The 23,283-nt window shown below is 38.1% G+C and overlaps 4 protein-coding genes across 6 annotated transcripts in view; all 4 read left to right on the forward strand.

Moving 5' to 3' along the window:
* The window catches only part of atosb (atos homolog b), a 33,984-nt gene extending 29,129 nt beyond the window's left edge, over positions 1 to 4,855 (forward strand). For all 3 annotated transcript variants that reach the window (XM_042488010.2, XM_042488011.2, XM_088076522.1), the window contains 4 exons: positions 665 to 823; positions 1,742 to 1,810; positions 2,906 to 3,111; positions 3,359 to 4,855. In XM_042488010.2, coding sequence (XP_042343944.1) covers positions 665 to 823; positions 1,742 to 1,810; positions 2,906 to 3,111; positions 3,359 to 3,512 — 588 coding nt within the window. In that variant the 3' untranslated portion in view covers positions 3,513 to 4,855. The remainder of the gene's footprint in view (positions 1 to 664; positions 824 to 1,741; positions 1,811 to 2,905; positions 3,112 to 3,358) is intronic.
* A 3,272-nt stretch (positions 4,856 to 8,127) lies between these two features.
* Positions 8,128 to 11,449, forward strand: LOC148189719 (uncharacterized). The gene is made up of 2 exons (XM_088076527.1): positions 8,128 to 8,880; positions 10,409 to 11,449. The coding sequence occupies exon 2, from the start codon at positions 10,451 to 10,453 to the stop codon at positions 11,360 to 11,362; it is 912 nt and encodes a 303-aa protein (XP_087932653.1). The 5' UTR covers positions 8,128 to 8,880; positions 10,409 to 10,450; the 3' UTR covers positions 11,363 to 11,449.
* A 1,262-nt stretch (positions 11,450 to 12,711) lies between these two features.
* On the forward strand, positions 12,712 to 17,868 carry LOC121944274 (uncharacterized). The gene is made up of 2 exons (XM_042488013.2): positions 12,712 to 13,026; positions 13,939 to 17,868. The coding sequence occupies exons 1-2, from the start codon at positions 12,855 to 12,857 to the stop codon at positions 15,090 to 15,092; spliced, it is 1,326 nt and encodes a 441-aa protein (XP_042343947.2). The 5' UTR covers positions 12,712 to 12,854; the 3' UTR covers positions 15,093 to 17,868.
* A 956-nt stretch (positions 17,869 to 18,824) lies between these two features.
* On the forward strand, positions 18,825 to 22,735 carry LOC121944276 (uncharacterized). Its single transcript, XM_042488015.2, has 2 exons — positions 18,825 to 19,101; positions 20,129 to 22,735. The coding sequence occupies exons 1-2, from the start codon at positions 18,930 to 18,932 to the stop codon at positions 21,208 to 21,210; spliced, it is 1,254 nt and encodes a 417-aa protein (XP_042343949.1). The 5' UTR covers positions 18,825 to 18,929; the 3' UTR covers positions 21,211 to 22,735.
* Positions 22,736 to 23,283: the final 548 nt, after the last annotated feature.

Below are 23,283 nucleotides of genomic sequence, written 5' to 3' on the forward strand. Positions count from 1 at the left end.
TGAAGTTTATGATCTTGAGTTTTTGTTGAAAATTTCAGAAACGCCTAAATTCAGTTATATTAGACTACCATCCTTCCCATTCACATACATGAAGGGAGCAGAAAATTAGGAAGACATCTCTCAGTTTTCATCTACTGTAATCTAAATGTTTTTTAAGACATCTATTGTACGACTGTCCATCTTAGAAGACAGATCCCTCCTCAGTTGCTCTTCCTGAGGTTTCTACTGTTTATTTTCCCTGTTGTAGTTTTTTTTGGGGATAGTTCTTCCTTATTCGATGTGACGGTCTAAGAACAGAGTGATGTCGTGTGCTGTAAAGCTTTCTTAGGCAAATTGTGATTCGTGATAATGGGCTTCAGAAAAAATATTGACTTGACTTGACTCAATATAATGCAGTACAACACCAAAACTAACTATGATCGTAAATCTACATATGAATCTCTCTATGAAAGTGTCATAAAACCATTTTTGAGTCTTGATTTGGTGTTGTTATTAAGACGTTTTGAAATGTTAAGTTGTGACTGTCCTGATGTAGTGTTAAGTTTTAATCTTAATGTGACCACCTAGGATATAGGATATAGTGTGTAGTAAATGCTTATACAGTACAAAGAGTTACAGAAGTCTACCATCGACATCTCTCTTCTCTTTCTCTTATGTCTTCCAGGAGTCCATACTGAAGGGACGGTTCTCCCCGTCAGGCCGGATCGAAGGCTTTACGGCAGAGATCGGTGCCAGTGGCTCCTATTGCCCGCAGCATGTCACCCTGCCGGTGCAGGTTACGTACTACGACATCTCAGAGCACAGTGCTCCCTCACCTTTCCTGGTCAGTCTTTTTAAGTGTGTCTGCAAAATATTGTGTGTGGTTCTATGCATGCTTAGTTAGAAACAAACAATAAACCAAACAAAAAACAATTTATTTCACATAGCAGGTAGAGTGTTTGCTAGAATAAAAGAAATACACTCATTGGAAGAAAAATAATGCAAAATAAGAGATCAGAGTAACCTTCCAAAACAGATTGGCTTCAACAAGGTTGATGTTGGCTTCCTTCTTCAGAACCAGATGTGAAAAATATGTACCATATTTTTCCTCCATGCACATATCCTGAAGCCTTTTCCACATGTTCACATCATCACAGAACACCATATATTCATTGCATATATATAATCAAATGACATAAGACCGCTTGGCATGATAGGAACAGCATTACAATGTGGACAATTTTAGTCCTGCTTACAAGAAGTCTTAAACTTTGTCTGCCGCTTCTGTGGACCATTTGCAAACCAGCTGTTTTCACTTTCTTAGCGTCATGCCTCATGTTGACTATGAATTGCTGTGTATAAAAAGTGGTGAATCTCAGCCCTCTTTTGATTCTCTCCTTTCAGCTGTTAATTGACATTTAACATTGTTTGACTCTCTGTGTGGCTGCCTTTGTAACTCCAGCATGATGTAGCTATTTTAGAATTTTATACTTTCATGTAGGATTTTTGGGGTTTTTGTGTTTGGTGTTTTTGATTAGAATTTGGTTTCATGTGCATTAGTGGATCAAACCAGAAATAAAAATACTGTTGTAATACTTCTGCAATACTGCCGCTCCCTAGACATTTCGTTTTAGCACATTTATTCTAGATCCAGATTTTTATCCTGATATAGAAGTTCACAGCTATTAAAACGCACCAAAGATTGAGATATTTTGTCATTACAGTGACTGAAGACATTTGTCTCCATCTCTCTCCCACACAGGGGGTGATATCCCTTGAGCCTCTTGGAAAGAAAGGATACAGCATACCCAAAGCAGGGACCATTCAAGTGGTAAGTTCGTCTTTTCTTAATCTCAGATGGTGGTCACCTTTGAAAAATGAAAAGTCTTTATGTATCTCATCTTTGCGACCATGATGTTTTAATATAATGACACAGAATATGATTATATCATAGTATTCATACTCTAAGGGTGCTTGTTGTTTTTGTGGTTCAAATAATAATTTAATCACACTTAAAAGATAGCTTTGTTGTTTTTCAACCTGGACCTTATTTTCACATGTTTTTGTGTCTATGTTAATTATGGGAAAGACAATTCTTGAAACTGGCGAAACAGGCTGCAGTGTAACCACTCAAGGCAGTTGTGCACTATCAATTTAAATCCACTAAAATTGCTTGTCTTTGCTACTGACAGGCTCAAAAAGTTATCCAAAGTATCTGTCAACATTACAGAGATAAATCTTTTTTAAAGGATTATAAATTTTTTTTAAAATCAGAAACATTCCCAAATCACTATCAGCAAACTTGCTTACACTGAAATACACTAATTTGAGCATGTATGGAGTCAGCATATTTTCATTCCTAACTGGGTAAATTGGGGTTTATTTCAACTAAACCAGAGTTGGTGATTGTTGGAACAGTGGAAAGACAAAACAATACGGCTTTTGTGAGTTTGATTTTGTTTCTGTCGACTTTGAATGAAGTGTGTTTTCCGATGATAAAATGACTGTTTATTTATGTGGAGTCTGGTGGGTTTGATGATAACAACCCTGAGGTTTCTGGTTAAACAAAAAGGTACCTGCTCTTAACAAAAAGGTCTGTCTCTGTAAGGATGATTTCATAAAGTGGTCAGACATTTATAACAATCTGAGTCTGTCTGTGGAAAAAAAAGTACTTTTGTAGATGTGAATATACAGTCAGAACATGTCCTGTGTGGTTACGTCAGAGCCTGATTCGTCATTGCTGTCTGCAGCGCTCTCTCTTAACACTGGACCGGTGTCAAAAACGGATCGCTTCGTTAGTCACTCAGACACAAAACATGGGGAAATGAGGTTGAAAAAGTTGCCCTTTAATAAAAAAAAAAAACACTGCCATTCGTCTAATTTTTGCTGTTTGAAATGCTGACTTTGCTCCACCGTCTGTTCTCAGACCTTATTTAATCCCAACAAAACTGTGGTGAAGATGTTCCTGGTGACCTACAACTTTGGCGACATGCCCGTTAATCACATGACCTTCCTGCGCCATCGTATCTTCCTGGTGCCTGTGGAGGAGGGAGTAGAGGGGAAAGGCGAGGCGTCTCCAGGGGGGGGAGTGCTAGACAGGAAGAAGATTCTCTGCTACCTGATACATCTCAGGTGGGACTGAGGTTTCAGCTGCACTACTTTTTACACCTGACATTTTGTTAACACTTGACTTATAATTCTGCATTACTAACTTATGTTATGAGGTCTGGAAAAATATTTAAAAAGCTTGTCTGTTCTAAATAGTATGTTGTTACACACCTTTGCAAAATTTTAATACTAGCAAACTATTTTTGTGCACTTCAGTAATGTCTAGAGTTGGAAAAAAGATTTCTGCTGACACATTTTTTTTGGTTCTCAGATTCCAGAGCTCCAAATCTGGGAAGATCTACTTGCACAACGATATCCGGCTGCTATTCTCCCGCAAATCCATCGAAGTGGACACAGGGATCCCTTATGAGCTGAAATCTTTCACCGAGGTGCCAAGAAACCCTAAATACTCCCCCCGCGTGTGACCCCGTCGTGACCCTTTGACCCTCCCCGACACCAACGCAGCCCCTCCTGTGCTTCCTAAAGAGGAGGGAGGGAAACAGACAGACTGCTAGAATGATGGACACAAAACTTGATAAGACTTGATGAGACATGCCACATGCACACGAGACACACGTGCACATATGATACAGTGTTGGTGATCCTAAAAGTCCCCCTTTTTAATGCATTTACTCTGCACTGAAAGTTCAGTCAAAACAAATTGGTGATGTAAAATATCACTCAACCAAACATGGCATTCCTTGTATCTTCCATTTATTGAAAATATGAAGAAAGATTAGTGTATAAAAGCATGCAGGCAAAAGCAGGACTTTTACAAAACCATCTGTACAAAAAAAGAAATGCACAAACACTGACACACACACACCAGAACAGACTGACAAGACTCATGCACAGCACATATACACACACGTTACAGCTGAAACACTTCTGGTGGTGACTCTCTGAGTTCAGTGTTAACATGCATGCCTTGTGACTTAAACACCTGAATTTTCCTCTAGTGCCGTATCACACTGTCCTTCACTCTGCCTGCAGCTCTAACCGCCTCATCGGACCAATAATTTCCAAAACTTCCGATTTGACAAAAGGCCGCAAACAACAATCACATCCATGATTGTGTGGTGAAGAAAACGATTAGCCCCTCCCCCACTTTTTACACACTTTGTGACCAGCAGAGAGGAGACGAGCAGAGACACAAACACTAGTGAAAGTGAACGCTGAAATAGAATCAGCCATCTCGATCGGATGTTTAATCATCACGATAAAAAAAAACTAAAAAAAAATCACACTGACATGATTTGACCAAACTCAGGACATGTGTTGAAGAATATATTTCTCTTACCATTTCACCTATCATGGTACAGACCGCTGTGTACGCTTCAAGCCAGGAGGGTTATACCATGTCATGTATACAGGGGAATCCAGTTCATTTATGTAGCCAGACTGAGGGACACTGTGTTGTTTTCTTTTTTTAAAAAAAAAAACCCTTCACTTCTTTTTTTAGATTCTGTTCTGATGTTGGAGCAGAAAATGAAAAAAATAAAACAACAAGCTGTAGTATTTTTAATTTATGTTTTCGCAAATGTCTTAATAAGCAATATGCTGCACAAAGTAGAGTGTGTTTTTCAGCCGAGACGAGCTTTCTCTCTGGAGGGAGGGGGGACAGAGAAAGCGGAGAATTGAGAGTGTGGGGAGAAAAGGGAGGAGGGAGGAAGGGATGGTGAGGGAGGGAAGGGTGGTGGGGTATTTAATATGGGAAAAAAAGTCTATGTATATTTAAAAGAATAAACTCTGCGCCTGGCGAGTAGCACCTGCCTTTGTTGTTGTGTTTGACTGACAAACATCGGATTTCTACTGATACTGATCATATTCAGATTCTGATACCACCAATAAATGACACAAGGCTTTCCTTTTAACACTGGGGGATACAAATAGAACAGGGCTGCAGGGTCCACTGCTAGAAAATGTTAAGAATCAAACATTTAATTTCCCTCGTTCTTTTGAATTTTTATGCACCAAATCTACCTTTTCTGCAGCAAGTTATGGTATTAATGTCTTTAATTTTTTCAAAACAAAACCCTCTGCTACTTTAATGTTTTTATTGGGGGACACAAATGCACAACAGTGAAGAGCATTTGTCGCCTGCATCCCCGTGAAATCTACACCTATGATATAATACAATAAAAGAAGCAGCTGACTAACAGCCACAAATTGAGAACAGATTCAGCCTCATTTCCATTCGTGTACAGATCGGCATGAGAGGAACCTTCAGGCTATAACGTGCTTCCTCCCCCGGCTTCTACTGCATCATTGAAACTGCCCAGTGGCTCTGAACAGACAGACTCTGGCTGTTCTGGGCAGTTCTGCAAAATATTAATGTCAGAGTGTGTGAATGTCGAGTACGGTATTGCTAAATCCATCCTCTGTAAATATTCCCCAGCTAAAAATAAGGAAGGAACATCTATAAATGACTCACAAACAAAACAGCCAGTCATTCCTGCAACACACTGAAATATGAATTACGACCTCATCCTGAACAAATGAGGTCATTGTTTAGTTTGTGTGGTATCCAAAAGATGGTTTTGTTTTTCGAACTGACAGGGTGTACACTAAATAACAAAAATGTTGCTACAAAGATGATTTGTGTTCTGCTGCACATCATGTCAATTATATCGCTGCCATTCACTTGTCCCTCTTTTGTTCTAGCATGTTTGACACAGTTATTCGCATTTTGCAGTTATTGTGATGGATACACCTGCAGCTTCTCTCTAGAGCTCTGTTAGGTGTCTCCTGTTGCTTAAAATGCATATTTTAGTGTTTATAGTGCTGCTAAATTTCTACTAACTTCACTGGACTTCCCTTTGTTACTGTGTTTATCACTTAAGAACAACTCAGAAACAAAGGGGCCTGTTTTGGGGGGGGGGGGATAAAGGTTAAAAATAAATCCACACAAACAACCCACTGTTATTTATTTCACACCAGTGCTACCTCCAGTTTGTTTTTCGGCAGTGGCTCCAAGGACTCAGATGGGTGTGACTAACTCTGTAAACTTTAACCAGAGGGGAGGGAGCCGGATAAAACCAGCAGCCCCTGAGAGACCTGAGTTTACAGGAGAGCCTCAACAGGAAATAAAGTAAAGGACAGGAACCAATGTGGTCAAAGATCAACAGCTTTTCACACGTCTCCTTCTGTCCCATCTCCCCCCTGAAGCTTTTTCTCCTGTCTTTCCACTTTCTAATTACACATCATGACTATTATCAGGCTTAACAGCATTACTGGCAGCGTTATCATGAGGTTGATCTGTGAAATTAATTGCCTTTTCCAGACGGATGATTTGACTGGGTGTGTAGTCATGACTATCACCCAGTTTAGGTGACAGCAGCACTTGTAATCCCAAATGCTGACAAGGCCAAAGGATTGTCTTACAGTCTTTCCTGACCTCTGGTGGCAGGAGCCTGTTTTTATGTATTTATTTATTTATTTTTAACTGATCATTTTTCAGACATAAAAATTCATTTTAAAACATTGAAAAATACTAATTTTAGTGTCATAATTGAGACAATTTCAAATACATAAAAAGAAAACATAAAAGAAACACAACATAAAAACAGTAATACAGACAACATTAAATTTTAAGAGGGAGATTCAAACCAAGACATATATACCTTATTTGTTTTTTATACAAACTTTCCAATTATTTAAAAGGTCTTCATTACTTTCGTGTTTGTTGGTATCTTAGAAACAGAGTGGAAGAGATATTGATTCAAAACCAAAAAAAGGATATTTGGAGTAATCTAAAGCACATTGAGTTTGTGAATGGGATATTTGCCAATAAGATGGACAAGTTTGAGGCAGGAGCCAGTATTGCAGCTCCACAGTCAGGCCTGCAGCACGACAGCTGGCTGCCACAGGATGCAATTGAGGCCCACTGAGAACATGTAGATTTCTGATGCAGAGAAGTTTTGAGTGCAAAATTTGCATTTTTTTTGCACCTGCAGTATTAGTATAAATGATTTAGCTTCTTTGAATAGTCATCTCATGTTGCTGTGAACACTTACATATCAATGCTGATTGCCAGATATTCTGCAGCTGACAAATATTGCTGATAGGCACTTATCACAATATAACAAACTAATCCTCATGACTTAAACTTTTTGGTTCTGTAAGCCATCACATTGCTCAGTATGTGCACTGGACGATAGTCTAAATTCACAAGTGTCTAGATCGTAAATCCAGCATATTTACATTGCACCATTCTGCTGCAAGGACTCTGCTGTGTCTGTCTTTTTCTCTCATTCCCAGACAGTGTGGTGGATCGGGGATACCAGTGTTCACTGCTCATGTCAGATAAAATTGTTTGAGCACGCGCAGTTTTTGTAAATGTCTGAATAATTGGTAAGTTGTCATCTCTCTCTGACAGTGACTCATTCAAGCTTACACAGAAATGAGCTGTTTGATCTTTGAGAATTTAAAAAGGCCATCTTATTTCTTTGTCAAAACCCTAAAATGTTAAAAACAGTATTTCTTCAAAACAGTCATAATCTCTGAGCTTTGAGAAATCTTAAACAATTTTCTAGTTTCTATAAATATTTGACCTGTTAAACAGTCATTCACAAGCTAGCGCTATTATACAAATACTACTACTAATAATAATAATAAATAAATGAAAAAAACGGCCAAAAAAGGCAACTCATTTAAATATATAAGACTTTCTCAGCTTCAGCCCCAAAGCACAAAAAAACCTCGCCCAAAGTATTTGATCAGTATTTAGTTAAGCAACACCATTTTAACTGCCCTAGTTATTTCTGATACCATACATAAATGATCCTATAACAAACAACTTGCAGCAGCCAACTACCACAGCTTTTTGAGGTGCATTACTGCTACCCTCTGGACTGAGGCAGTAAAATGTTCTCCAAATAAAATCAGAATAATTTCAACAAATAACATGATAATGGTAACTTTGCATACATTCAAATCTATGCTTCTCTTTGTACAAGCAAAACATACACATAGTGCATTCAGTGCAACTACACACACATACACACACAGGCAATGCACTTTTATGAGGCAGATATAATTTATTTTGAAGATTTCAGATATGTATTTACATATGCAGTGATGATTAGAATTACATTACAGTGACATTGTTAACGTTAGCTGCCTCTTACCTTTATTATACATTTAAATAAAAATAAAAAAACAACTCACTGAAAACCAGCCCAAATTCTACCCACCCAAGCTCATTTTCCCTGTACAATGCAACCCAAAACAATTTGGCAGAAAATCACCCAATCTGGCAACATTGGGCACTGGGCGGGCCTAAACTAGTGCCTCCATGATGCACTGGAGCCCTGCTTACATAACGCCCCCTCTTACCGTGGATGTATTAGCCTCCTACACTGTAGCATGAAAACCACCAGCATAACTGGCATTAGTGCCCAGTCCGCTCTGTCTCCAGTTCATACACTGTAGCAATAGTTAGACATGTCTTCGTCTCGAAAGTGCATCTTTCCCAGTTACTCAAATTTGCTCGGTCACCTTATTTAAGTTCCCGGGGCAGTTAGAGTTTAAGAAAAGGTGGGTTGATTTTGTCAGTAGCCACATCAATGGAGAGCTGAGCATCACCACAAACACCCGTCTCTGCAGCGACCACTTCACGCCGGGCAGTTTTACTAACTTCCGCCGGAAACAGCTGGGGTTCACGGACAAACCGCTGCTGCTGGCCCCGGGGTCCACCATCTCCCTGCCCCGCCTCCATCAACCAGCTGCTGCCGCTGTTTCCTGCCAACCAGTGAGTGCAAAATCCTCCATTTCTGCGTGTGATACTTGGAGGTTAGTAAACCTTTACGTTACAGCATTTTTGTTTATTGCTGCAACCCTTAATGTGAATTTGCATAATGTCAGTTGGCATCATTTTCATGCAACTAACGATCTCGTATGAAACGTTCTGTCACACGTGATCATGTCAAAGGGTTTTAAGGGTTATTTCAGATATGGATGGATTAGGGTTTTAAAGGATTTTAGAAAATGCTGGCATTTGAAGCAGAGATGGCAAATTAGAAACTTTGAAACTTTCCAAAACCCGATCGCTCAACATTGGCATCTACTGGCAGAAGCTGGAATTGCAAGTCGTTACTTAATGCTTGTGTTGAAGGCTCACTCTTCCTCAGCCCCAAAGGCTACCTGAACAGGTGTCATGCAAATACAATCAAACCATCAATTATTTATTTAGTACTTGTAGGATATGCTGACTTTTTTTCAGCATGACCTAATGAGGGTGTTCCTATGATGGTGGTATTATTTCTTGTGCAGCGTCAAATAATAACACTCATACTGGTCTGCACACAAACTGTGCTTTTCAGAATCAGGTTGTAAAAGATATTATACTTTATTATAACTTTCAACTTTAATTAAGTTCATTTTTAACCAACATCAGTCCTAATCTTAAATATCAAATATTCATTAATTTTCATAATTTAAACCCTTTAAATGCCTGTTTTTTGTCATGATGCCTCTATGTTTTTAGATGAAAAATTAATATAGATTTTTTTTTTTGCTGATCACATCATAGGATATGTCAATGATTGGCAGCAACACTGATTGTGACAGTGCACCCTTTGGAAATAGTATGTATTTTCCCTATATGTCAAAAATAGTAAAAATGACATTATCAGGTGGAAAATAATAAAAATGGCAAATTCGAAGACAAAAGCCCAGTATGACACCCAGAAATAACACAGTGCATGTTTTTATGCTTTGATGGCTGTGGGATCAAAACTTGCAGTTTGAATGGGTTTAATTTTTGCACATAACAATATGAATGTAACAATTTTGTTTCCACGGTGTACTTTAGACTTATTGTATGAGCTGAGCTGGAAACTACATGATTAAACAAAACTACACAGTCTTATCAAAATGTGTGCCATATGCATGAACACAGCCATAATTATATATATATAAAAAAAAGAAGAATAAAAAGCATGTAAAATGTGCCAAACAGTCCCCAAGGATTCAAAGATAAGACTGCACCAGAACAGCAGCTGCTAAGTGTGGAAAATATTTGGTATTTATAGTGCGAGAGAGAGAGAGAGAGAGAGAGAGAGATTCAGCCTGCTGAAAATTGGTCTTGTCATGTCATTTAATGTGTGCAGCCTGCATGTTAAAGTCATTTCAGAGCTGTGGCTTCTCCTCAGCTGTAATTTCCCACAATGGAAAAGCAAAGGTTGCTACTTGTGATTGTATCCACTTTATCAGGGTGCATTTTATCAGAAGGTATAAAGTTTTGCTTATATTAATCAGTATATTTGACTCATCACACATGTAATTTTAACTGTTCCCTTTTTTTAAAAAACAAAAATAGTCCCTTCCTACCACGAGGGAGACAGGATGCCAGTGTGACATCATGCAGAAGGTCACCATAGACGCTGGAAGTCAGACAGACTGCAGTCACAGTAGCATCCGATTTCTTTTGCTCTCACCTCAGAGCCCCAACAGCAAGATGTGTATCAGGAGGAGGTTCTTGCGGACCATAAGCAGCTCTGTATTCAGGAGAGGAACTCCAGTCTGGACCAGGAGGACCCAGATCTGCATCAGTCAGGAGGGAGAGCAGCTTGTACTGAAGGAGGAGGCTGATACATTTATGTTGACTCCTGCTTATGAGAGAAGTGACCACAGTGAAGATCAGACTCTCAACTTCAACCCTGATGACCCTCGGTGTGCAGCAGAGAAAGAGTCTGTAGACAAGATGCAAGTTATAATCTCTGTGGTATCAGAAGCACACAGTCACCAGCAGCTCGTCTCTCGCAACTTTCATGTAACTGAGAGCCAAGATCAGAAAGGAGGTGAGCATGGAGACTCAGGATCAAGTAGAGATGCAGAGCCAAAGCCAAAGAAAAGGTGTCACAAAAGCAGAAGTAACAGTAATAATTTAGAGAACCCTAATCTGTTAGAGATTCCTTGTAATACTCACTCAGGTAAAAAGTCTTTCAAATGTGAAACATTTGGGAAAGACTTCAAGCATATGTGTTCACTGGAGACGCATCCAATGATACACACAGATGAGAAGTCACATTTTTGCAACACGCGTGGAAAAGGATTTTACCAGACACATGAGCTGAATGCTCATGTGAGAATGCAACCAGGTGAGAGGCCGTATCTTTGCACCACATGTGGCAAAACATTCAGTCCCAAATCATCAGTGGAGGCTCATAAGAGAATCCACACAGGTGAGAGGTTGTATTCATGCAACACGTGTGGGAAAAAGCTTCAGTCGGATTACAGCATTGACTTCTCATACCAGAGTCCGCACAGGTGAGAGGACGTATTGTTGCGAAACATGTGGGAGACTTTTCAAATGTAACAATGAGTTGTCGGCCCACGTGAGAAGAGCCCACACTTGTGAGAAGCCATATTCTTGCAAAACGTGGGAAAAGTTTAACAGTGAACAGTTTTCAATACTCCACATGAGAACTCACTCAGGTGAGAAGCCGTATCCTTGCGACACCTTTGGGAAACCACTCCGTCAAAAAGGATCACTGACCACTCATATGAAAATCCACACACATGAGAAGTATTCTTGCAAAACATGTGGAAAATCGTTTGGACGTAAGTGACTTGTTCACCCACATGGAAAAAGCCCACACTACTGAGAAGCCATAACGGCAACGCCTCTGGAGTATGTGAGCTGGAAAGACATTAAATTGCATATCCAGACAAGTGAGCGGCAGCATGAGTGCAGCATTAGTAGGAAAAGTTCTTTTCAAATCTCATTCTTCCCAAAGCAAACATTAACAGGACAAACCATGTTGTATTAGCCAGTATCAACCCACTAAAATGAATAAACTTTTGTAATGGCAACATCTTTGGAATTTTTTGTCAAGCATTTCCCATAAAAAAGGTCACAGTATCTCATTGTTGAGAAGTTGTAAATCATTAACAATGCCATCAAGTTTTGTTGATACTTGAAACCTGAACAAATTGGTTTGATTTCTTTCAGAAACATGGGGAGAAGGCAACGAGCAACAATAAGCCAAAAAACATGAAAATGGTCTAAAAGATAGATGGTACACCATACCATCCAGGTTTCAAAGGGCTCATTTTTCTTTCCCCTCATATTACTTTATTACTCATATTGCTGTTAGCGACACTATTGTTGAAAATGGATGTCAGTTCTCAAATATTTGAAAATCTTTCTTGCACAGTCTTCACTATTTTTGCACGCAACTTAAGGTTTTTTTTTAGGTTTTTTATTTATTTTTTCTTAATGCGTGGACTGACGTTGAAGCTGACAAACTGCATATATATCGGATTTACCTCTTAAATTAATAAACCCTGTTGTGGTGTTGAGTCACTGCCGTTTACATCCTGCCAGACTCTTTTATTTTGTCTGCAAAAAGCAGAGTAATTAGTAATCATCATAATAAATCAATCATAGTTTTAAACTAGCCCACATTTGTCCGGGGAACATTGAGCATCAAGCAATCACTGCTGCAAATCTGAGCAAAATAATAATAACATAAATAATATGCACAGTCATCTCAAAATTGAGACAATCCCTTAAAAGCTTCTTTTTTATTTATTTTTGCGTAAACATTCACAGGTTTTGATGAGCAGGGTTGGAGCAGCCACGTTTCATGCAGAGCTCTGCTGTAGGCGGAACAAAAGAAATCAGAAACGCTCGACTGTCGGAACTGAACAGTACGACATCCACCGGAAGTAAACAGAAGAGGAGACGCACCAGTGAGGAGGGAGGCGACCGCATCGGAAAAACCTCGAGTCACCGCGACGATAATTGTAATTAAACGACGATGTCTTCTGTTGAGTATTTGAGAGAGTTTGTCAACGAGCGACTGACTGTTGCTGCCGAGGAAATATTCGGAGTTTTTAAAAGAACCATCGTCGAGTACGAAGAGGAGATCAGCCGTCAGCGCAGGCTGCTGGAAATCGTTTTAAAACCTGAAATAAAGTTACAGCGGATCGGTGCGTATAACCTCATGTGTTCAGCGATATCAGACAGAGATGTAGTATGTATATCAGGGTTTCTGCGGCTCCGTAAAGAGTCTTAAAAGGCGGTTAAGTCAATAATCTAAAAGCAAGGCCTTTGTTGGTATGAAAATGTCTTAAATCAACCTTTCAGAAATCTCAAAAATGCTAAGACATGGAAAGAGTGATTTTTTTTAATTCCCCTTTGACGTTGAATTGCAAAATTTCAAAATAATTGACATCTTTTAAAGTAATTTTTAAATAATAATAATTATTTTGTTTAAATATATTAAATTGACCAAATCCTCTTGCATTAACATCACCCAAAAACAACAGCATTTTTTTTTACGTTACAACAAATATTGTCCTCAACCCTAAATAACTGATGTACATTCATGTTGTCTTTTTCTACAGTTTTTGTTGTTGTAATGTTGGTCTTAAATTTAACTTTGAAGCAGCAAAGTCATAAATCTAACCTGCTTTAACCTGTAGGAACCCTGACACACACACACACACACACACACACACACACACACACACATAAATAATCCAAATTGTTTCACTATATTCTGGTACTTGAATAAATAATTGTATATCAGTTGTATTGAAAGACTTCAAAAAATATATATAAATATGTGTGTATATGTTAAAACACAAGATTTCTATAAGGGAGTAGTTCATAATTATTTAATTATTGAGTAAAGGAGTCACACATGTAAACTGAGGTGATGTGTGGATTTAATTTATGTTTTTTTCTCCTTTTGTTATCTTTATTTATACTACTGTTTTTGTTGTATTTTACATGTGAGAATTAAAGACATCAATTGATAAATGATTTGCTGGCATGTCTGCATGTTCTACCTTATAGTCACAGTAGCATCCTCTTTCTTTTGCTCTCTGTCGCCTCAGAGCTCCCACCGCAAGATGTGTATCAGGAGGAGGAGGAGGAGGTTCTCGCGGACCATAAGCAGCTCTGTATTCAGGAGAGGAACTCCAGTCTGGACCAGGAGGACCCAGAGCCTCCACAGATTAAAGAGGAGCAGGAGGAGCTCTGCATCAATCAGGAGGGAGAGCCGCTTGAACTGAAAGAGGAGACTGATACCTTTATGTTGACTCCTGCTTATGAGGAAAATGACCACAAGTTCCTCACTCACGACTCTCATGCAGCTGAGAACCAAGATCAGGAAGGAGATCAGCAACGAGACTTGAAATCAACTGGAAATGAAGAGCCAGAACCAACAATAACACATCACACAAGCATAAGTCTCAGTAACAATGCATACAGTCGCGCAGGTAAAATGCTTTTCGACTGTGACACTTGTGGGAAAGCTTTCAAGTTTAAGTCCCATTGGTATATACACCAGAGAATCCACACAGGTGAGAAGCCTTATTCTTGCAATGTCTGTGGGAAAAGATTCTGTCGGCCGTCGATATTAAAGGAACATCTCAGAAGCCATACTGGTGAGAAGCCATACCCCTGCAAAACATGCGGGAAAAAGTTCAGATACCACAGCAGCGTGTTGGTCCACATGAGAACACACACGGGGGAGAAGCCGTTTACGTGCAGCGTGTGTGGAAAAGCTTTCAGACGAAAAGGTGAATTGGCGATCCACACAAGAAGAGCCCACACTGACGAGAGGCCGTTTCTTTGCAAGATGTGCGGGAAAGGATTCTGTGTGAAGTCGATGCTGAATACCCACATATTAATGCACACAGGTGAGATGCCATTTACGTGTGAAACGTGTGGGAAAGAGTTCAGACGTGCCAGTGCCTTGAAAACCCACCAAAGAACCCACACGGGAGAGAAGCCGTATTCGTGCAACACCTGCGGGAAACACTTCCGCCAGAAATCGGCTCTGAATGCTCATATGAGAATCCACACAGGTGAGAAGCCGTATTCTTGTGAAACCTGTGGACAGGATTTTACACGCAACAGTAGTTTGTTGGTCCACATGAGAAGAGCACACACTGGCGAGAAGCCGTATGTGTGCGAGATCTGCGGGAAGGGTTACTTTGATGTGTCGCATTTGGCAAGGCATAGAAAAATGCATACAGGCGAGTAGCTTTGTATTTGAAAGCATGCGGAAGACGATTCAGTTCTGGTGGTTCGTGGTCAAAACACACAAAAACTCAGAACTGAGGAACCAAATGATTGCAGTACTTGTGGGAAAAGTTTTAGTGATATTGTGCTTGAAAAAACACCGTAGGATCAATATACACAGGAGAAACCATTGAGAAGAATCTCGTGGAGACGTGTTCATTACCTGAATAATTTTTTTAGTTAGCTAGCTACATCTCTGTGTTTTCATGTATATAATTTTTCATTGAGAAGAGATCACGAAATGTTAATAAAGTAGTGCGTCGTCAATAATGCCACCAACTTACTTGTTTTTTCCCTTTATGTTACTGCATTACTTTAAAAAAAAACAGTATACTTTGTAACAATCATAATTTCCAAAGTCTTTGTTACACAAGGGGTTTATAGTTCCTACATAGTTCTGTCTTTTTCTGTTTTAAGATTTTTGTACACCACCTCAGTCATGAGGGGATTGTGAACTCTGATGTTGAGGCTGGAAAAGTCGGTCTGTACTGGTGCTGGGTTACTTATGTTCTCATGCCGCCAATACGACACTTTTTTATCTGCAACATGTCATATATTTATCTTTATATGTGTAACTGCATCAGCTTGATATATTTTTATTGTTTTAGGCTTTAGAGGTGAAACACAGAATTGTGTTCACGATGATGTGCTACATGGTGTTATCAACAAATCAGCCTCAACAGTTGTATGAATACAATAATCAATACCAAAAGGGACAGGGATCTCAGATGTAATCCAGTATTAATTCTCATGTGTAATCTAATATTAATTTGTCCGATAACATTTCAAATGCTGGCGTATTTTTACACTGTTATTGCTGCTTTTATTTACCTGTAACTAGCTAATGTTTTACTTTTTGACTTAAAAAAGCTCAAAAGGACAACAGTTACATGTAGTAAAACAGAGAAAATACCCAAATTTTACTGCAAAGTGAAGTGAGATAGATGTAAAACCTGTTAACTATTTAAAAATGAACTACAAATGCAACTAATCTATGCTGTATTCAAAGCCAGACTCCGTCACTATGAGTTTTCTTTGTGAAAATGCATGTTTTCGAAGCACTGAGCATACAGCTGGATGAATGAGACGTGGATTATACTGCATTAGTAGTGTGAGACTTTGTTAAAGATGTTTTGATACAGAGTTCCCTCGGATCCTTAAAAAATTCTTTAACTTTTTAATTAGGAAAAAACAACAACAAAGAACATGTATTATAGTGAAGTAAATGTCTGAGCAAAATTGTCCCCAACTCTAAGTCATTGATTTTAGGGTTCATGTCTTTTTTTTTCTTCAATTTTGTTTATTGCAAAATTGGTCTTAAATTTTATTCCAAGTGGCATTAAAAAACTCTTAAATCTTACTCTCCACAAGCTGTAGGGCCCCTGTGATAGTTTTGCTGTTGTTAAGAGTCGTCCCCATTTAATCAATAAATCAGTATGTTCACTGTTTCTTTGGTGGCGTGTGAGAAAATCAAACTTTTCTTCACAAATTCGGTGTAACACTCAGGACTATTTGATTTACAGATGGTCATTTTCTGGGTCAAGTACTCCTTTAAGTCCACGAGCACAAACCACAGAGAGAGATGAAATAGTAGGAAGCCAGATAATGAAAAAGACATCCTGCATTAGTCCAACTGGCTCTGGCGAGGTGCTTTTCGACTTCAGTGAGCGTATCCACGTAAAAAGAGTTTTCACGTTATGTGGAGTTCAGGCGCAGCAGCCGCCTCAGTTTCATTGGACAGCATGATGACAACCATGTCAGAAGCTACTTTAAGTGTTTAAGTCTATTGGCTCGTTTAGTTTAGTTATGATTGTCTGCATTTTCACTGCAGTGATTTTGATGGATATGTGTGAGATCACGGTTGTCTTGCTCTCAGTATGAGAGGTTTTGTACATCAATTAATATGTAAGTGCGCTTTATTTTATTCTCTTGTTCCTCACTTGCCTTCACGACCGCTGCGATCATCTGCAGCTGGGTTTATTGGAGGTTGCCAAAAACAGCCAAAATAAAACTGGGGATGCAGCGTTTGTCAGTTTTGCCCCAAAGCTCTGGAACACACTGCCTATAGATATCAGAGAAGCAACCTCGCCAAATATTTTTAAAAAGAAAACAAAAAACTTTTCACATTAGCCTTTAACTAGCTCTGACTTAACTGCTTTGCATTCTGCTTCACTCTTGTGTACTGCTGCACCTCTTTAAAATGTATTTTCCTTTATTTTATGCATTTTGTACACTCTATTTTTAGCTTTATTTTTATTATCTCAGTGGGTTTTGTTATCCATCATGTGTAATGCATTCTGTGCATTCAATTTTTATCTTTATTTTATCTTATTTACTAGTATTATCAAGTGTTTTTTTTTTATTCATGTGAAAATGCATTATATGTATTTTATTCTGATCTTATTTTTACATGCAGGTTTGTCTTTATGTCTTGTTGCATGTAATTTCTTTGTTGTAAAGCATGTTAGGCTGCATTTCTTGTGTAAAAGGTGCTATACAAATAAAATTTATTATAATGATTATTACTATTATTACTATTATATCTATCTAGTGTTTTAATGTGTGTAATTTGATATAACCTACTTGTGGCATCCTTACAAGTCAATACCTGACCACAAACAAATAGAGGTTACTAATTTAATTTGTATGGTGTGTTATGTTATAGTTAGATATTGTTTTTTTTGTTTTGTTTTTTCTGTAAACCTGTAAAGTCTTCATGTAAACAAAAAAACTTTAAAGCGTCTTCTCGTGTTTTCTTGCCAATTATAAACTCCATAGCCAGTAACATTATTGGGAGGTTCAAACATGATCAAATAATCAACAACCTGTCTATAAATGATGTGTCCTCTGCTGGTGCCAGAAAGGCTTGGAATTGGTGAATAACCTTGAAGTTTACGTCTGTAGATCAAAAACCAGTTAGCACTCTGTGGATGTGTGAGATATGACATTTATATAACTATAACCTCCTTCATGCACAATTATAACAAATAATGAAAACTGATACAACGATAAAAACGATACGTAATCTATAAGGAAATTCTGTTAATGTTTGGATATGAAGATGCAGATTAGTTCTGCAGGTACACATCCTCCAATGACTCTAATAAGAATATGATGCAAAATGAAAGAAAGAAAGCAACAGAAATGCATTTTCACATTTCTTACTTTAGATTCTTTTTCTTCTGATATTCATTTTGTACTTGTAACATTTGAAATACAATAATATTTAATGTTTTATGGCTACTTTTATTAACCACTCCTTTACCAAGGTGCTTTCCTTTGACTCTGGCCTACATGCAAATGTTGCACATTATTGCATCAGTGATTAAATAAAATATCTTATAATATAGCACTGACAAGGGCCAGTCTTCATATTGATTAATGTAGTGTATTTTTCTTCAAATCTATTTGCTAATGATACTTCCATATACTATTACTGAACTGATATTTTGAATACAGTTTGAATTGCACTGTGGTATTTCTACTTAAATAATCTGTATACAGGTGAGACATTATTTTCAAAGTAACAAAAACACTGCTGTCATTTAAAAGTTTTTAATTAAAAAGGGTCATATTTCATCGTGGAATGGAGTGAAGTAGATATTTTTTTTTAATAAAAATGCCATCAGTTTAAAACGGAAAGAAAAGCTCCCGCACGTCCGCTGTCGGAACATAAGAATGTGACACCAGCGGAAGTAAACAAAGCCAGTAGCTTTCGCCGCATGCACGTAATGGATCAGCTGCAGGAAGACACTGAATCCGCCGTGCAGCTCACAGTTTAATTTGTAAATAAGAAACAATGTCCTCAGTTGAGTATTTGAGAGAGTTTGTCAACGAGCGACTAACTGTTGCTGCTGAAGAAATATTCGGAGTTTTTAAACAAACTATCTTCGAGTACGAAGAGGAGATTAACCGTCAGCGCAGGCTGCTGGAAGTCATTTGGAAACCTGAAATAAAGATACACAGGATAGGTATGTGGAACCTGATGGTTTTAAAAACACAAAACATGTTATATATGTATGTATTTATAATAATTTTTTAAGTGTAGGCTTTTTTCAATCTGCGTTCTTGTCCGCCATTGTGATCTTGTGTTTTTAAGATTATCTGTTCGTCCCACAGTGGGGAAATTTGCAGTGTTACAGCAGCAAGGTGTGTACAAGATAAACAAGCGGAAAGAACAATGTAAATAGTACAAAAAAAAAACTAAGTAGCTCAGCAGTTAATAAATATTGACATCAATTGCACATGGAGAATAAAAATTGCAGCACAAGAAAAGTGATGTCGCTCCAGGTTTCAAAGGGTTAAAACTGTCCACCCTCTCCACTAAGAACCCGCTGATAATAAGAGGGTCATAGTTCTCTCCTGTGTCTTCCTAAAGTTCACTATCATTAGCTTAGTTTTGCTGATGTTTGGGACTAGGTTGTTGTCCTGACACCAGTGGATTAATTCATTTATTTCTTTCAGGTGGATTTTTTTAATTGTTATTTTTTTAATCAGGCCCACCTCGGCCATGTGTCCCATTTCAGAACATCTGGGTAGTTTTTACCCATATATAACAACAATACATCATCATTTGATCAGAATTTGTATTAATAATCAGAATCTGCAACGAAACAAAAGTTATAAAGTATGTATTGCAGTAAAAGATACTCTGGATTGTAGTGAAGTAGAAGTATAAAGTAGCAAACATAAGTAAAAGTGCCTCAGTACTTGCGTAAAAGTAAGTGGTACTTGTTCCACCACTGAATAAAGCGTAGTTGGAGCACTGCAGGCGGCCTCTCTGCTTTTGGTTTTACCTGTAAGAACGCATCGTCTCAAAGTGTCAACAGCAATCTTTGTGCTCATGAACTCGAGAGTTTGTCCTCCAAGAACACAAGTCCCATCTTTGGACTCTTGGGTATGAGAAACGCCCTTATACTGGTACTTTTTGGCTCACATGTCTGCATTTTATTCGTTACAGTCACAGCATCCTGTTGCTTTTGTTCTCTGACCCTTCAGAGCTCCCACAGCAATATACAGTCTGTAAGGAAGAGGAGAAGGCTCTCGCTGACCAGCAGCTCTGTGTTCAGGGGAGGAACTCCAGTCTGGACCAAGAGCAGCCAGAGCATCCACAGATTAAAGAGGAGCAGGGGGAGCTGCTCGACCTTGAGGAGGAGACTGATTACGAGGAAAATCACCACAGTGAGGATGAAACTCTGAACTTCAGTATCAATACAAATCAGAGCGCGGTTGCGGAAAAGCATTTAAGCTATATTTCAGTTGTTAGCTCTGTGTTACAACAACCAAGCAATGACCAGCAGCTCCTCTCTCACAACTCTCATGTATCTGAGAGCCAATATCAGAGCGGAGGCAAGCACGGTGACTCAGAATCGACTGGAAATGCAGAACCAAAACAACAGAATCAACCTCACAAAAGCAACAGTCATACTAACAGTCTATACAACCCTACTGTGACAACAACGGACTGTATTTCTGAGGTTAAAACTTCATTCAAATGTGACGTATGTGAGAAAGCTTTTAAGTATAAGTCATTTTTGCAGAGACACATGATAATACACACAGGTGAGAAGCCACATTCTTGCAACACGTGTGGGAAAAGATTTAGCCGGACTTCAATACTGAACGCTCATATGAGAACTCACACGGGTCAGAAGCCATATTCCTGCGACACCTGTGGCAAAACATTCAGTCAGACGTCAACACTGAGCGCTCACATAAGAATACACACAGGTGAGAAACCGTATTCCTGCAACACCTGTGGGAAGAGATTTAGTCGGACGTCACTATTGAACGCTCATTCGACAGTTCACACAGGCGAGAGACCACATTCCTGTGAAACCTGTGGGAAAAGATTCAGTCGGCCGTCACTACTGAACGCTCATTTAACAGTTCACACGGGTGAAAAACCGTATCCCTGCAACACCTGTGGCAAAAGTTTCAGTCGAACAAAACATTTGAACGCTCATTTAAGAGTCCACACAGGTGAGAAGCCGTACACTTGTAAAATATGTGGGGAAAGATTCAGTTGGACATCACAACTGAGGAATCATAGAAATGTCCATACAGGTGAGAAGCCATAACAGCAACACCTGTGCAAAAACATGTTAGGTAATATTTTTCTTAAATCTCATACCAAAACAAATCCATTTAAAGGACAAACCAACATCTAGAAGAGTATATATAATAGCAACATCTTTGTACATGTATTCAAAACATGTTCCAATAATAAGAGAACACAGTTGATTTGATTTATTTAGCACATTAAAAACTACAGTGCTGAACATTTTAAGAAAAGGAGACATAATGGGGTAACTCAGAAAACCCTTAAGGGGCTTGACAAGTGGGGTTCCCTACAAAGCTATTATTCAATACAGTCTCTGGATATTTTTCACAGATTTTTTAAATAATAAAAAAAGAAAGTTACAGTATCATAATGTAATGATAAAGTAGTACAGCACAAACAATGCCATCAAGGTCAGAGAGATTAACCTGCTTTTCACTTAATGTTACTGTATTAGTCATATTGCTGTTGATGTAAACACGTCACATCAGATTATTATCATTACCTGATTATTCCCAGTTATCGGATTATTGTGGTCATGCAAACATGCTCGTCAATTTTGAATTTTTTTAACCGTTTCAATACTAATGTTCCACTGTATTGATACACTGGCACCAGCTTTGCTTTCTCGCTCTCCTCTCTGCAAAAGAAAGCTGTCACACTGCTGCAGTGCCTCTATAGCCAGTGGTGGAATGTAACTAAGTACATTTACTCAAATACTGTATTTAAGTACAGATTTGAGGTACTTTTACTTCTCTTGAGTATTTTAATCACTTTCTGCTCCACTATAACTATTGATAACTTTAGTTACTAGTTATTTTACAAATTAAGATCTTTGCACATAAATCAATATTCAAAAGTACAAGTGCAGCTGGAACGAGTAATCAGTTGATCATAAGATTACTTTTCAAATATTTTGATAAGCACTTTTTTTAGCACGTTATTTTCATGAAAATACAAGGAATTGCTGCTTTTTTAAATTTATTCATTTAATTATTTTGTATCTATGAAATTAATTTAAAATGTTCAGCATTCAGTACTTTTACTTTTGGTTCATAAATGCAAAATTCTGAATGAGAGAACATACTTTTACTTAAGTAATGCTTTCAATGCAGGACCCCCAACACACACACACACACACTTTTCTCACTCACAACGCTTTTGCAGAACTGTTTTTTAATTGCATGTTTAATTGTTTGTTTTTGCCTTTTGAATGTGTGATAATCTCAGAGGCTTTTTAACGTGCATTATAGCAAAACTAATATTGTTTTCAATAATGTATAAAAAATATTGTTCATATTTATATTAGTCATTTTGCTGTAATTTACTACTACTTTGCCTAGTTATATGTATGTTTTATTTATTTATTTTTAAAATGTATGTCTTCAATGTCAATTATGCCCCAGGTATCAAAAATTAACATTTGTTAAGGAATTGTATCCAAGTCAGAAATTTCATGCTTTGACAACAATGATGTTAAAGCTGAGAAACTCTCACCTACAAATGTAAATCTCTTAAATTAATAAACTCTCCAGAAGTGTTGAGTCACTTGTGTTTTATTCGTGCCATTCAGTCTTTTTTTTGTTTGTTTTTGTTTCTTTTGTTGTCTGCAGTATTTCTCTAGGTTGTTTATTGTCATGTACTTTGTGATTCGTTCCACCTTATATGAGGTGACGCAATCTACAGAGCATGTGCAACATGTTACTGTCAAATACTGTTTTTCATTAATAATAATAATATCTAAACAAACATTAAGAACCAGATCCTCTCTCACAGCTCTCATGTAGTTTAATGCAAAGACCAGACAGGAGGCAACCATGGAGACTCAGTATCAACGAGAAATGAAGAACTACAGAGCGCAAAAGTGAAGGAAAGACGACTGATGTAAACCTTTACATATTCATTTTATTTACCTGTGTTAAGTTCTTCCACACTAGCTAAGGCACTGTTTGTTATTTTGCCCCCAGGTATAGAACTGCTTGTTATATAGGATACCATACGACATTAATATGTACATAGCATCAATACTGTTTTAGAGCATTTTCTAGAAAGCTCTTATAATATATTTTGGTTTAAATGTAAACAGTTTGGC

This window comes from Plectropomus leopardus, chromosome 4 (genome assembly GCF_026936395.1).
Source record: "Plectropomus leopardus strain MGB_pleo_1.0 chromosome 4, ASM2693639v1, whole genome shotgun sequence".
In the NCBI taxonomy this organism is placed as follows: domain Eukaryota; kingdom Metazoa; phylum Chordata; class Actinopteri; order Perciformes; family Serranidae; genus Plectropomus; species Plectropomus leopardus.

Excerpts from the sequence above, each read along its gene's own strand:
- LOC121944274 (XM_042488013.2), top strand. The coding sequence starts at position 12,855 with ATGTCTTCTGTTGAGTATTTGAGAGAGTTTGTCAACGAGCGACTGACT. Across the intron at positions 13,027-13,938 it reads AATAAAGTTACAGCGGATCG|AGCTCCCACCGCAAGATGTG; the intron begins GTGCGTATAACC and ends CTGTCGCCTCAG.
- LOC121944276 (XM_042488015.2), top strand. The coding sequence starts at position 18,930 with ATGTCCTCAGTTGAGTATTTGAGAGAGTTTGTCAACGAGCGACTAACT. Across the intron at positions 19,102-20,128 it reads AATAAAGATACACAGGATAG|AGCTCCCACAGCAATATACA; the intron begins GTATGTGGAACC and ends CTGACCCTTCAG.
- LOC148189719 (XM_088076527.1), top strand. The coding sequence starts at position 10,451 with ATGCAGAAGGTCACCATAGACGCTGGAAGTCAGACAGACTGCAGTCAC.